Source organism: Acanthochromis polyacanthus, chromosome 5, assembly GCF_021347895.1.
Source record: "Acanthochromis polyacanthus isolate Apoly-LR-REF ecotype Palm Island chromosome 5, KAUST_Apoly_ChrSc, whole genome shotgun sequence".
NCBI lineage: Eukaryota > Metazoa > Chordata > Actinopteri > Pomacentridae > Acanthochromis > Acanthochromis polyacanthus.
Genome location: NC_067117.1, coordinates 36,992,572 through 37,007,872, shown reverse-complemented (window position 1 = coordinate 37,007,872; position 15,301 = coordinate 36,992,572). Strand labels below are relative to the sequence as shown.

Below are 15,301 nucleotides of genomic sequence, written 5' to 3'. Positions count from 1 at the left end.
TATTGTTTTTATCCTAGTTAATGTTTTATCTTTGTTTTTATTATTTTTATTTTAATCTTGTTGTTTATGCCTATGTACAGCACCTTGGTCAACTGTGGTTGTTTTGAAGGTGCTTTATAAATAAATTTGATTTGATTTGATTTGATTTGAAACACAAAGCAGCATCCCTTGTTCAGCTCTGCCCAAGATTATTGTGATTACTTAAAAGAAATTCAATCAAACCTATGTGGGTGTGTCTAACAAATGACTGGTAATCACTGTCTTATCCCACCATCTGTTTTTACTCTCAACCTGAAACACATTTGAGGCAGAGGGATTTTCAGCCCTGTGGTGCATCACTTTGCTGTCTGGTTTGATGCACGTGTTAGGGTGGGTCCAGTTCAACCTTAATCATTCTTATGAGAAAATGGAGACAAAAGAGCACAGCATAGCACCTGCCAACTGTAACATAAGCATAGATTTAATTGGAGTAAATTACAACCTCTGTGTGGGTGTACAAGATCTTCAGTTGTGCCTGAACAATTATGTTAATGTTTTTTCTTGCTATATGACAAGTAATCTAGACAGTTTTGTTTTGTTTGTTTTTTTGTCACAGAAGCCGTGATAATTGCTTTTGTTTTGGGAACAAATCCATTAAGTTCCATCAGATTTGAGTCGTTTTATGTCACCTGATTGTGTCGGCATTGACCAAGGTGTCCCTGCTCTCCTGTCCTTCACTTTGGAGATTGACACAGTGGTGTCATCATGCCAGTTACTCAGAGTGAAAAGCTGCTGTCAGAGCATGCAAGTTCTTCTCCATCAACCTTCCACCCAAGCTCCCAGCTCCATAAAAAAATGCCCCCAGTGTTTACAGACACACATGCACAAGAGAGCACACACACTGTCACCTTGCTGACCAACTGCTACTTCTGAGACACCCGAACACTGCAAGTGATGTACGGAGCCAACTAGAACCATATGGTGCTTTCTGTTTACTGTGTCCATGCTGCAGTGATGACTGACCAGAGTATTGCCAGTGCCTTAAGTGTGTGTGTGTCAGTGTAAATGTGTACAGGATGTGCTTTTGTGTGTGAGATACTCAGAGAGATGGCTCAAAGGAAAAAGTCTACAGTCCTAGAAGTAAAAGATGAAATCAGCAACTAAAGGAAAAACAAGGCATGGCAGGAAATGGAGGAAGAGTGTGAGTAGCTGACTGTTGGGCGAACTGCCTTCAAGCTTCGTGTTTCTCTGTTACACCCCTGCATTGCAGCACTCCCTGCAGGAGCTGAGAGAGGTGCAGTCTTTTCCACATCCCCTCTGCTGGATCAGAGGAGACAAGTCATCTTAACCAGAATGTCCCAGCACAACTCAGCACGGGCAAACACTGGCAGCAGCTGTTCTCTGCATATGTTCATTATCTTGGGCTTTGATAGTGGTTGTGTTGCTCTTATCGACCTCCTAACGCAGCACAGCCCTCAGGCCTGACTCATCCTCTGTGGTGAGGATGGTTAGCAGAGGGGGGAGGGAAAGATTTCTTCATTCACTGATGCTTGTGAGGAAATGAAGGAGCCAGGGACGAGCTGGAGCATCCCAAAATGCACTGGGAATCCAAGCAAACCAGTTGTACTGTACTGTAACTGCTTTACTTAATAATGCAGGTGGAACGTGACCTTGCAATACTCTTTTTGATACCAAAGCTGCTGACTCAAGAGGAGAATGGTGATTTATCAAGAACATTAGCTAGTTACATCAGCTGACCATGTCCAGGGCAATGAGAAATATCGAAAAAGAAAGCTGTACCATCCATTGAAACAAAATCTCATCCACAAACATGCTGTCAGGGTGCTACTAACGTTTATTCTGAAGTTTCATATTTTGTGTATGTCTCTGGTAGAGCTTCTATTTTTTTTTAAGAACAAATTTAATCAAATCTAAATTTAAGTTTCTATTTGTATGCATGCAAACAGGGAAATAACATTTAAAAAGGGAAAAACAAAACAAAATGCTTTCTTAGTCATTGCAATAGGTTTTAGTATTTCGTTATTTCCCGGGGCATTTCCGTATTTGCTTGAGCTTTCTGTTGTCAGACTGGTGAAGGTGTTTTCTTAGTTCACTTATGCTTTGACTGTTTTTATGTATTTTCTTAAATTGCAGTGCCTTGAGTTCTCAGGGTCACCATATTCTGTTACTCCAGTGAACAGATAAAAGTTCAGTAAAAAATAAGAATCTGAGAACATTTGCAGGTAAATCAAACACCAAATCAAATCAAGACACAGCTATTCTAACTCTAAAGCTCACTACTTTACATGTCATGCAATGCTGTTTTGCTTTAAGTACCCTAACATTTAAAGGAGCTTGAAGTTCAGTTTTACAAAAAGCCTGACTCAATCTGTCAAGACCCTAAACCTCAAACTAGCTTGCTCATAAAACCTTGAATCAGCCACGTAACCCACCTAACCTCACCTTGCTGCTTCACTTCTTCAATACCAAATGATTTCATTCTTCAGTACCAATTCACTTACCTTCTATTCAAGTTATTTAACTATCAGTTTGATTGTGGAGTCACTCAGTTTCCCCTAGAATGAAAATGTTAAGCAAGTCTGTTGAAAGAGAAAATTGTTCTATCATTTCAAGAAAATTAATGAGAGGCAAGTGAAAATATCTAACCCTATTAAAGCATAAGACCTTGGTGATCTTGCACAGTTTTGTATAAAGTTGCAGCTTAATACTTGCATATAAAAAGAGTAGTCTGTGTCATGTTGACTGTTGCTAAATGCATTTGTCAGATCAGATCTTTCTGAGGGAATCCATTGAAGACAAATGTCTCAAAGGATAACTTTGCAGTGCACTGATGGTAAAAGAGAGAGAGGATGCTCTGCGATGCAGCAATTTTGTGTGAGATTCCTGCCCTCCTCTGGCATAAGCAGCTAATTGCACTGTAACCTCACATGAGAGGAGCTACCTCATACAGGCATCTGACAGCTGCTTGCTGAACTTGAGGACATAGAAAGGTATTTCCCCAAGGAGAGCAGAGAAGGGGAGAGGGTTTAGGAGAAAGTGGAGAGAAAAGACTGAATGCTAGAATTAAAAATGGTTCCAATATGTACAAAAGTATATTAGGGAGCTTGTACATTTACAACCAGTTTATCATGCAAAATGCATACAAGGCAACGCTATTAGGATTTACAGTTGTTCTCCATATTTTCATAATGGAACTTTGTACATGCAGTTCTGGATTTGTTGGTCACACATCACATGCAATGGTTTTACTGCACCATTGCTGGCTGAATTTTGTTTGTATTGTAGCTGAAGAAGATATTTTGCAATTTGCTCACTTCCAATTATTGTAGACCAGTCTCCTGAGAGATCAGTGAAAGGCAGACAAGTTGGCATGATCTTTCTCAGTTCTGTTCATTTTGAATGGTTTAACAAGGAGGAACATTACCAGAGGGTTATACCATGCATCTGAGATCAATTGTTAGGATCCAATTAATTGTATGAGCCCAGTGTAATGCCATTTATGCAGCTGATGTGGTAAAGTCAGCGCACCATGAGTTTGTCAGCCTTCTACTGCATACCTTGCTTGTTCGCTCTACCTCTGATCTGTGCAAACCGTGTCTTTACTCAGATACCCCCTCACCCCACAGATTGTGCATATTGATCTCTTACAACCCTCCAACACTAGACCAAAGAGTGGCATGCTGCAATCAGCTGTGTGAGCAGCATTACAAATGAGGTTGGGGGAGAGGGAGAGGGAGATAGAGAGAGAGAGAGAGAGAGAGAGAGAGAGAGAGAGAGAGAGAGAGAGAGAGAGAGAGAGAGAGAGAGAGAGAGAGAGAGAGAGAGAGAGAGAGATGGAGAAAAGAGGTAAAGAGGTTGCGTGCATGAGTACATTGAGGAATAGACAGAGAGGGAGTGTGGAGGTGTGTGACGGGAGGGTAGAAAATGGGGGAGATGGTGTGCATTGCAAACAGGAGGGGGAGGAGGAGGAGAAGGAGGAGGAGGGGTGTAGTGCTGCAGTGGAGAGAAGTGAGAGGAGACTGCAGTCTCTGCTTATGGGAGAGATCAGACTATGTTACCAAAGCTCTAAGGAACTGTAGCCCAAACAGTTATTGATATTGGATGGACCACCTCACAAGAGGGAATATTACATCTGACCGGTGAGTTTTGTTTTGAAGATCTTTTGCAGATTAAATTGCAGTTATTTGACATGGCTGTAATCAAAATGCACAACTAGATCATAGCTATCTTACTGAATCTTCTATGTATTTTCAAGCTAGGGTCACACTGTGACTCTATTCTCTGTACCTGCATATAATTATTAATGAAGATGATTTTTTATGCCTGAGTGATGCTGGCTAGTGATGAGCTGCAGAAATCAAAGGCAGATAAGGACTGAGTGCTAATGGCACAGAGGTAAAAGGTAGACTAAAACAAGAGGGGAAGGCATGTGTATTTGGTGTATTTGCATTCAACTGCATTCGTCATCACTGCTGATCTGGATGCAAACAAAAAACATGTGGTTAGTTAACTTATGGAACTTACTGAGGTATTCACAGGATCAGTGTTCAGAAATCACTGAATTTTTCACCACAGCCACTAACATACTTTGTGTCAGAGGTGATGTTGTCTTGAAACTGCACAAACATGCAGTTTCTACAGTATTTTTTTGGAGGAACCTATGTTGTAACTAAAACTTTATTCTTAACCGTCATGCATCACACCTCTGTGATTGCAGTCTGCCCATTCTCTCCGCTTGGGCAGTGACTTGACAATGGCCTTGAGCGAGCTGGTTATTTGATTGGCTGGTCATTTCAGATATAGACAGGTTTTGGTCAATTCTGGATAGCTGACTATCAGGATTGCTTAGCAACAATGATCTGCTGGCCCACAACACATAGGCCTCTACTGTACAGTATATGAACAGCATGCAATGGACGACAAATCCTGCCTCACAACCCAAGAAAGTCTATGCTAAGTCTACACATGTTGAGATGCACTACTTATCGATCTGTGGCCTGTGAATCAATGGAGATCAGGTTACATCATGATTGTGTTTGTCATATGCTGATGGTTTGCTTTTGTTTGGTGATACAGATATCCTCACATGCACTGTGCACCATGTCACATCTTTAGATAAAGACCTGCTGTATATCACTCCAGTTAGACTTATTTACTCTTGTATTATAATCTTTGAAACCCCATACTCAGTTGTATTTGCTTGTTCAAACACTGGTTAGTAATCTTCTTTAAAAGCGAATTAGATTATTTCTTTTTCACTGCTTTTAGAGGGAGATAAAAAAAAACCTTTGATAGTTCAGAACATTTCAGAGCTATATTGATGTACTCATGCCCACGTTCACTCACTCCGACACATGTACACAATTTGTTTAGTCTTTTATTTTTGAGTGTTTGGCTGATTTATTTTACATTAATTTGTCACATTTTTTTCTATTATTTTGATTCATTAGATTCTGTCTGCCTCACCACATTACTTTACAGCAGTAGCAATAATATGAAACTGACCGCTTAACGTACTGAGAAATAAAAAAAGGAGTGAGTCACTTTAGATTGTCTGTGGTTGCTTAAAAAAACAAAAGTATTAATTTGACTTTTTTGTCCAAGCACTTTTCTCTTTTGAATTTTCACCCTGAAACAAAAACAAAACATTAAGAAACTTGAAAAGCACTCAGAGAGCGGATACCTCCGCCAGGCCATCTGTTTGTCTGTCTGTCTGTCTGTCTGTCTGTCTGTCTGTCTGTGTGTGTGTCCGTTTGTCTGTTAACAGCATAACTCAAAAAGTCATGGACGGATTTCTCTGTCGCCAGGCCATCTCCCAATTGTCCTTCGACCTTCAAAAAAATCCTGGATCCAGACGGTGATCCGGATCACCTCCAAAATCTAATCGATTGTTACTTTTGCTCTTCCGGACATCCTGTAAATATTTGGTGAAAATTCGTCCATGACTTTTTGAGTTATGCTGTTAACAGACAAATGGACACACACACAGACAGACAGACAGAAAGACAGACAGACAAACAAACTCCGGTGATTACATAACCTCCAGGCGGAGGTAATTACAGCTGCAAAGCAAGTAAAAGGCTGTCAAGTTGCCAATTATTCTTTAGCACTATGTTGAGCTGGTGGGGAGCACCAAAGCTTAAATGCAGCATCCAAATCCCAATACGCCTCTTGCCATATGCTTTAAATGATCAGATAAATCACCACCAAAAGCAGGAAAAATTGCCTCTGTTGACACCACAGTATGAGTTGATGATTCTAATGTAATTAAAAGTGGACAGATACTGTCAAAATACTTCGAGTTATGTGTAGCATGTTTTTTCTGATTTGTCACAAGAGCACAACTCTCAGTTACACCTCAGAAGTAAATGTTAACAGTGTGCTGCTGTCACTTACGGACATGCAAAGAGCGAGCAGAGACTAAATAATATAATATTCAGTTGGGGCTGGGAGCTAAATTGGTTTGGTGAACTGCTTAAAGAGGAGACACTTGTTTTATTAGTCTCTGATTAGAGACATACTTTTCATAATAAGTCATTCTTATATGCATATAGAATAGAACAAGATACATGTCGATGCCAAGAAAATTCAAGCTGTGAAAAGTCAAATGATTAGTTTGTCACTTGGAGCAGGTTATTTGCTTGTTTGTCTAAAGCTAGACGACAAGATTAATACTTCCAGCACTCTTATCTTTGTACAGTAAATAGGGAGCTACAAGTCAATGACAGTTTTCTTTGCATAGCCTAAAGGACTGGGAAGAGCCAAAATGGTTTTTCTAATCATAACAATGTCCATCCCAAGCACCTATAAAGCTTGGCATTTAACATGTTCATAACTGACACTTCATATCTCATTTGTGTAATTCATAGAAAACAAAAGGGTAAAGCAGCAAGATGTTTAGTTTTGGGTTTTTTTCACAGACAACTAAACTTTGTAAGCTGGAACCAGTCACTGATTCCCTAAGAGCCCAAGTTTACTCTGAGAAAAGCTATCTTTAGGTTATATCTTCATATTTAACAGGCAAAAATGATTCTGTCAAGGTATCAAACTTCTTCATTATTTTGCACCAACTAAGTTACCATTTACCTGTACAGATCTTCTTGTTTTCTTCAAGGAAGACTTAATTTTTAGACAAAAATATTAAGATGTGGGAAATCCTTGATTTCTGAGGAGGAGGGATACTCCCCCTAGCTCCAGCTCAGTCTTGAAGCACAGAAATTCTTACATTGTCAACGCAATGGATGACTTTGGTTTCAACTTGTGTGGCTTTTACACCATATTAGATTTTTTACTTGGGGATTTGTGTCTATATTTATTAGTCACTTACTATTGATATTCAAAACCTGTACATGAAAAGCTGAGACAACTTACCTGGAAAAATTTTACATCATATTACATGATTTTCCCATAGACTGAATATAAAGATGGACGTAGCATCTGGCTCCAAAATTGAAGCCCACCCGGAAGTGTCAAAAACTTGCAATATCACGCCGTCCGCTAGGGTTGACTCCAAAAAGCTTTTGCCCCATAGACCCCAATTCATTTTTGGAAAAAATAAAATTTGATAGACAGATTTTCTGCAGCTCAGGATTTTCCCCCCGTTAGTTTTCATGGTCAAAATGAGAGATCAGGTGTCCGATCTTAAAATAAATCAATACTGAATTTTTAATAAATCGTTAAAGTTGCCGGAGCCAGGGGGCGTGGCTATACTTGATTGACAGTCCCATTGACTGGTCCTGCCCCTAGTTGCTCTCCAGTCCAGCCTGTTTGATGACGCTTTTTACGTCACTGGCTCCAAAAAATCCAAAATGGCAACCAGGAAGTAGCAAAATCCGGGCTTCATTTTCTCGGCGTTGAAACCAATGGGTGACGTCACAGTTAGTTCAAGCCTGGATTTTCCTCAAAAATTTGATTTCATGAAAATGGCAAAGTTGACATTTTTGAACTTAACATTTTTTTTTTACTGAATCATACAGCCAAGTCTATTTAGCATGTGTTCTGATGCTTTGAATTCCGTAACATTGTTATCAGCAGAATTTGAATTTTCTGAGAAGTTTAAGATTTATTTTCTGTATAATGACGTTAAAGCTTTTAAGTTGGGCTGGAACTAGTTCTCATCTTCCTCACATTTCTCTCATAAATAATTTTCATCCTACAAATCTGTCCAAAAGCCCAGACAATGATTGTTTTCAATTCAACATTGTTCTAAGTATTTGAGCCACAACAATCCATTCAATCCATTCTGTCCGTAACATTTAACAATGTCATGACACTTTACTGGTGCATTGTGACTTATCCTTGCATTGTGTCTGATCTCATTGTGTCCCAGGGACGCTGCACCTAGTCTTTGACAATGAAGTTCAACTTGTTCAAAAAGCCACAGGCCATGACGGCGGCCGAGCCAACCACTGCCTCCACCATGACCATGGCCCCCACACCGGCAGTCATGTCCACCTCTGCGCCGGAAGTCTCTGGCTCCAACAACACAGAGATCAACAAGAATGATATGTTTGAGGAGATCAAAAGCAAATTCTTAAATGAAATTGATAAAATCCCACGTGAGTAATGCTGTAGTATATTCTACATTCTTTGTGAGATTCAAAATGTTCTTTATTTGACACAAAGTTTAAGTTTTTGTTGTAACACCAAAACTGCATGTCAATTCCAATTTATCATCTGTCGTTTTGTAACTTACAGTGCCGCCATGGGCTTTGATTGCCATTGCTGTGGTGGCAGCATTGCTCATCCTTACCTGCTGCTTCTGCATAATCAAAAAATGTTGCTGCAAGAAGAAGAAGAACAAGAAAGGAAAGAAGGGCAAGGATGGCTTCAACATGAAGAATATGCAGGGTGGCGAGGTATGACGCCTCATGCTTCCTACATGCTGAAAAGTCAGGCTAAAAGGATATTTTGGGTGACATTTTGCTTCTTCTTTTCCACAACAATTTAATATTTTATTTTTATGATTATTTCTAACAAATATTTCTCTGATTATATGACTGAGGCTAACTAAATTTGGTCTTTTATCAGCAGCTTTTTTAGCCCAGGCTGTAGAGGACACAAGGAGAGCTCTCTTCCCCTCCATTTACTTGATGTTGTAGTGGTGGTTGTTTAACTGTGTGACGTATTCCATTGTGGCCTGTGGTGAAAAATGGCACATTTTATTACAAACTGACAGAAAATAATGAGCACTGTGATGTGAAGGTATTTTATGGTCAAGTTCTAAGTACTGAAAGCTGCGTTTTATAACCAAAGTTAAGGGACAAAAATGTAAAGCCTGCAGAAATATTTAGAGATTTTGGAGGAAAAGTACAATCAGTTTGGAAAATGACTAATTTGAGAACCCATCATCTTACATCAGCCTCGACTGTCACTCGTTCTACTGGCAGTTAATTAAAACAATGATTTGCGTGTGTTCACAATGTCAATTAATTGCCCACTGCTAAAAACAAGTGTGTCATTTCTCATCATAATTGTGGTGGTGATGGTGTTGATTGCCTCTCTTTTTTGTAGTGTGTTTGGTGTCTTGTGAGTTGAATCTCTTCCTCTCTCTGCTCTCCTCCTTTTTTTCCGCTTTGTGTCTGTCTTGTGTGTGCCTCATGTTTCTTGACTGTGGTGGACTCCCGCTCTACGGTAGGTGGATAGTTCGCGTTGACGTTCTCTGCCCCCCTGTGGCGGAGGGGGGTTTCATGGAATGAAAGTCGTAGCTTCCTTTTGCTTTTATCTTTTTTTTATAATTTGTAGTCTCTCCCACTTTTTAATTTTTGTTTTGATAGCTTGAGAATGTAACAATGGAAAGCTATGATGTGCTCCATAAACCCCAGAGAGGAGAGTCTAACCATCTAACACATTGTTGCTGAGACAATGTAACTATGACTCACACCAATATGGAAAGTATTGGATTTTTAAAAAAAAAAATGCTATGCAAGACACTGTTAACACTACTAATGTGTGCATGTGATAAAGGGCATGGTTGGTTGTTTGGGAGACATGAAAACGGTGATGATAAAACTGCATGATGAGCCAAATACTTGTAAATCTCTTCTTTTTGGTTGTAATACTCAAGGAGGAGGTAGGATGTGGAGACATTGGATGGTCCAAAGAAAAGAAAAAATTAATAATATTTCAAAGTCAAGGTCACTTTGACAAAGAGGCTGTAATTCATTTACAAAAATAACACTGCAGCAAAGAGACTATACATTATTCAAATAGCTGGCTGTGCCCTTTAATCCTGAACCATTTACTGTAATAATGGTGAGCTGAAAAGAATTATTTTCTGTGCCACAACAATTTGAAGGTAAAAAAAAAGGCATGCAGGTTGAAAAGTTTGGAATTTTTCCTCAAATATGAAAGCTATGAATGTAGAGCTTACTTCTATTTGGTATAGGGCTTAATAAAACTACAAATTGTCGCTATTTTATGTGAACTATATATCTCCTTGCCCTGAATATTTTGTCTTATTTGCCTTTTATCTTTTAATATGCATTGGCATTTGCTGTTGTGAGCTAGTTCCTTAGGGGTTTTATTCAAGCATTCATCCTATTGTTCATTTGTCTAAGACCGTAAAACAAGAGAATTACGTTTATTTCTAATCTCATTGGAAAGTTGTATCTTTAATTACTCCTCTTAGTGGAACTAGCATGCAAAGCCTCCACTGGCTGTCACTGTACTGCTCAAGCATGTCAAAGGAAATGCCCACTGATCATAAAGCACTGAAATGTGGTGTACAGAATTAAACAACAAAACAAAACAAAAACAAAAACGTAGAAATATCTAGTTATTTGATACCAGCAAAGATTTATCCTCTTTTAAATGACAAATTGCTGGTTTTTATCATCAGGTACTGTACAGGTAAGCAGTAACCAATGCGTGTATCTCCCACATAAAAAGTCCTGGAGCTCCAGTGTCTGTGGCATGCTGGCTGTTATGGGGAGCCCTGTGTTCTAAATTCTTGATCCTCCAGCTTTTAACAAGGCATTTTATTTTGTTAACTTTACACCACAGAAACAACAGGATGACGATGATGATGAGGGAGAGACTGGACTAACAGAGGAGGAGAAAGAAGAAGAAGAGAAAGAACAAGAGAAACTGGGAAAGCTGCAGTACTCTATAGATTACGATTTTGAGAATACAAAGGTCTGTACTTGTCACTTGTACTTACATTATGTATTATGTTTATCCCTAAAACAAATGTTTTGTCAACATAGGCTTCTGAGTCTTCCTGACAATGTCCAATATTTAAAGAGATATTTAAAGTGCCAGCAGGTAGAGATTAATTGATGATTCTAAATTGTCTGTAGGTGTAAAGTGAGTGTGATTGTTTGACTGTATATATGGCCCTGTGATAGACTGGTGACCTGTCCATGGTGTCCCCTGCCTTCCTCCTAAATCAGCTTGGATAGATTCCAGCCCTCCCATGACACTAATAAGGATTAAGTGGTGTATAGATAGTTCATGGATGGATGATTTCTTTAAAGTGTAAAAATGGCATTTTTGTCCTGCCCATTATATGTGGGACTGTTTCTTGTCATGGCAATGCCTTCTCGCCCAGCCAAGAAATAGTCTAGCACATAATCTTTAAGCTGAAAACTTTTCATTTCTTGCATACATTCACAAACACATGATATAAAACGTAAATATTTAAGCATTCAGATAGCTGTCTGCCGACAGCTATCTGAAAGCTTAAATATTTACTGTGACACTTGATAGCAGAGTCAGTCTAATTGTTTAAAGTCTTTATGCTAAGCTAATAAGCTGCTAGCTGCAGCCTTACATTGAACAGGCAGACATGAAAGTGGTATTGATCCCCAAAATGTTGACTTACTACATTTTCCTGGACAGATTCTTTGTAAAACTTCAGAAAGCAAAGCAAGAGGATGATCTTTTTTTTAAAGAAAGACTGACTAAACTAAGTAACTGAGACCAAAAACAGAGACTTTATTAATTGTTGTACTTTTACATGTTTCTATACAAATGGACATTTTATACAAATATATATATACAAAATGTGATATTTTTAGAGTTTACCACACTGTGACAACTGTGTAGCACTGAAGAAAACCTTCTGACGTTCAGCCAGTCTCTAGTCAGCTAAGACCATTGATTGTGAGGCTCAAGTTGTCAGTTAAAGTTATATAACCAGTCTGAGGCAGTGACCCTGACACAAATGTTGAATTCTTTTTTTTTTGGATAAAATTCTGTCTTAGCTGCTCCTGATGCTTACACTTTGCCCAATCTTCTGCACACAGCTCACAATTGGCATCCTTCAAGCTGCAGACCTCATGTCCATGGACTCAGGTGGAACGTCAGATCCTTATGTCAAAGTCCTGCTTCTCCCTGATAAGAAGAAGAAGTTTGACACCAAAGTGCACAAGAAGACACTGAACCCTGTCTTCAATGAGACATTTGTCTTCAAGGTAAGTTTACAACTCGTGTCTGTCTATGCTGTGAGAAAATATCTGCAGTGACAGCAAAGAATGTGTGAATCCTGCTCTCATATGCATGCAGTAGCAAAATAATACAGATAGATTTAACATTTTTGGATAATAAAGAGTAAATTAGTGTATTTTTATACAAAATAAGATGCACGTATAATTCACAGTGTGTGGAAGGTAATAGAACTGACTGTGTGTTGTCTGGATCTGTGTGTGCCCACTGGCCTGTGCTGAACACACTTTCCTGTACTGGCTAATAAGGCCTGCAGAGACTTTACAAGTGGCTCTGGGTCAAGCTGGAAGCTCTGCTATTGCGCATCTCTGCTAATTTACCAGAGTAAAGAAAAAAAACCTGGAAAAAAGGAATGAAAGAAAGAAACAATGTTATTTTTCAGACCGTTGTGCCTGTTCTCTCTCAGCCGAAGCCATGGAAATATTCAGAACCACATTTCTTATTTCCCTGTGAAGATTTGTTAGAGCTATTTCCTACTTCTTTTAACTTAAAACATTTTAATAATTTTGTGTATAGACAGGATAGTGAAGAAAGAAGATGAAGAAAACAGCACATAATGCTTAGATAAACTACAGATTCAGTCAACTGAAACACCAACCGACTTGACAGGAAGTAATACCCAGAATTGCATAATAGTTGGTGTTAGCGCTTCTGCTAGTCTTTGCATTGCTGTGGCTGGAGGACTCGGCTATCGCTGTTGGAAAAAGAATCAGTCAGCAGATGCGAGACGAGGTGTGAACCAGAACACTTTGGAAGAAGATGAGAAAGTAGAACTGAACATATGTCTACACATGGTGTAGACATAAGTTCTCATGTTAAGTTTTACAACGTTTATGTCAAGTGGAATGTTTTTTTTTTTTTAATATTTGAAGGATGCTCCCATTTGAAACAAGAAAAGCACTCAGAGAGCACAGTACTCCACCAAGGTTGTTCAGTCATATGATTTCTGATGGATGAAATCTTCAAATAATTCGTGTTGTGGTCTGCAGCAGTCGATTTGTAGTAGGATCACAATGATGTGGTTGTCAGCAGGCAACTGACGTAGCGTTCAGTTGTAATCATAATTACAGTGACGCTGTGCTGCTATCTTACAGTGATACAGAAATCTTAAACAAATCCATGGATCCAGACTTTAAGCCACATCACTGCCAAATCTACGGTAATCACTTGGTCCTTGTGTCATTTCTGACCTCCCCTGAAAATTTCATTGAAATACATCAGTCTGTTTTTGAATAATGTTGATAAAAGACAGACAGACAGACAGACAGATACTGATAATCACACAACTCTGCCGCATTCCTTGGCAGAGTCATTAGCCCAGTACCTTATTGTGATCCAGGACTTTCAAAGTGTACTGATGTTATTGTCAGCCTTCTTGCCCTCAGTATTAATTAGTAAATATTTGCATTTTCAATAAAGAGATAGTTTGGTCCAGTCAACACAAACTCACAGATATTAAATTTACAAAACAGAGGCAAAAAATAATGTAATTAAATGTATCTTCTTAAATGCCATATTATTTGTCATTGTGTCACATGTAGGATATTGTTCTCAGATAATTTTTTTCTCATTTCACTTTAATCTATTTTCAATTTTTAGCTGTCTATTTATCCCTTTTATTCCCAAGTTTCCCCCATAGTGTCCAGTAAACAACAGAAATGTACATAAGTATTTATACTGTCTAAGTGATAAGGTTTTCCACTCAGCCTAACATGCTTGCTGTTGCCCTTGTCAAGAAACTAGAGCCAGAGGAGGCTCATATGAATACTTAATGGCATTAAAACAATTATTTTGAGCACATTGCATCGATTACTTGCAGTCAGTTTTCTTTAACAGAATTTTTTCAACTGTCTATTTCATTAAATTTGGATATTTAACTACAAGCAGCACCGTATCTGTTTATCAGGTGCCCTATGAGGAGCTTGGTGGCAAGACCCTGTGTATGTCTGTTTATGACTATGACCGATTTTCCAAACATGATGTCATTGGAGAAGTGAAGCTGCCCATGAACACTATTGACCTTGGACGGCCGATCGAGGAGTGGCGGGATCTGGAGAGCGCTGATCAAGAGGAGGTGCTGATTAAATTGATTTACTTGAGTAAAATCAAGCTTTTGAAGAATATCCCACTGATATTACATATTTTCTTGTTGTCGACAAATCACATGAAAATCCTCCATACAATAGCACTCCACTGTTGTTTGTGTATCTGATAAATGTCATGCTGCTCCCCTGAATACTCACTGAGGAACCAAATGGGTGCAGTAAATAATAGTTCCCACATGCACTCTTTGCTATTATTTATATAATGTTTGCTAAAAACTGCTGTGCCCACCTGATATATCAGGTGTTGAGGATGGCACTCTGCTGAGAAAAGTCAGAAAGTACATCTGGAAGTTCTTTCATGGGATTTGTTGACAAGCCAGACTTTACCTTCAAGGATAATTCTTCAGTTTGCAGTTGCCAAAAGATGGTATTTTATGTAAGTGCACAAATAATCAGACACTTATCTCAGTCAATATATTCATTTCTGACACTAGTGAACTGTGTATTCAGAAATTTGTTTGATGGGACTGCATCCCTGTGAAGTATGAGGTTGAAGTGATTTTTGTGCACAATTACTTTTTATTAAAATGAACAGATTATGTTGTTTGCAAGCATCTATGTCTTTTTCCATTTTGTTTTTCAACTAAATGTCACCATCACATCTGAGGACACTGAAAACTTTGTGGCTCAGGGCTATTCAAAAATCCTGACAGAGAGCGGCATTCCAAGCAAATATATTGCCAATGTTCCCACAAGGTCAAACAGGACTCAATTTCAGCATGAAAGTATAAACCAAGATACAGAGCAGG

General features: G+C 38.8%; 1 protein-coding gene across 5 annotated transcripts in view; it reads left to right on the top strand.

Moving 5' to 3' along the window:
• The window catches only part of LOC110965711 (synaptotagmin-2), a 36,808-nt gene that overhangs the window by 19,850 nt on the left and 1,657 nt on the right, over positions 1-15,301 (top strand). For 3 of the 5 annotated variants that reach the window (XM_022214849.2, XM_051948072.1, XM_051948071.1), the window contains 5 exons: positions 8,330-8,558; positions 8,698-8,858; positions 11,005-11,136; positions 12,249-12,416; positions 14,354-14,521. In XM_022214849.2, the coding sequence (XP_022070541.2) occupies positions 8,354-8,558; positions 8,698-8,858; positions 11,005-11,136; positions 12,249-12,416; positions 14,354-14,521 (834 nt within the window). In that variant the 5' untranslated portion in view covers positions 8,330-8,353. Of the gene's footprint in view, positions 1-3,972; positions 4,140-8,329; positions 8,559-8,697; positions 8,859-11,004; positions 11,137-12,248; positions 12,417-14,353; positions 14,522-15,301 lie in introns of those variants that run through there. The other 2 variants (XM_022214851.2, XM_022214852.2) reach the window with 2 other exon arrangements.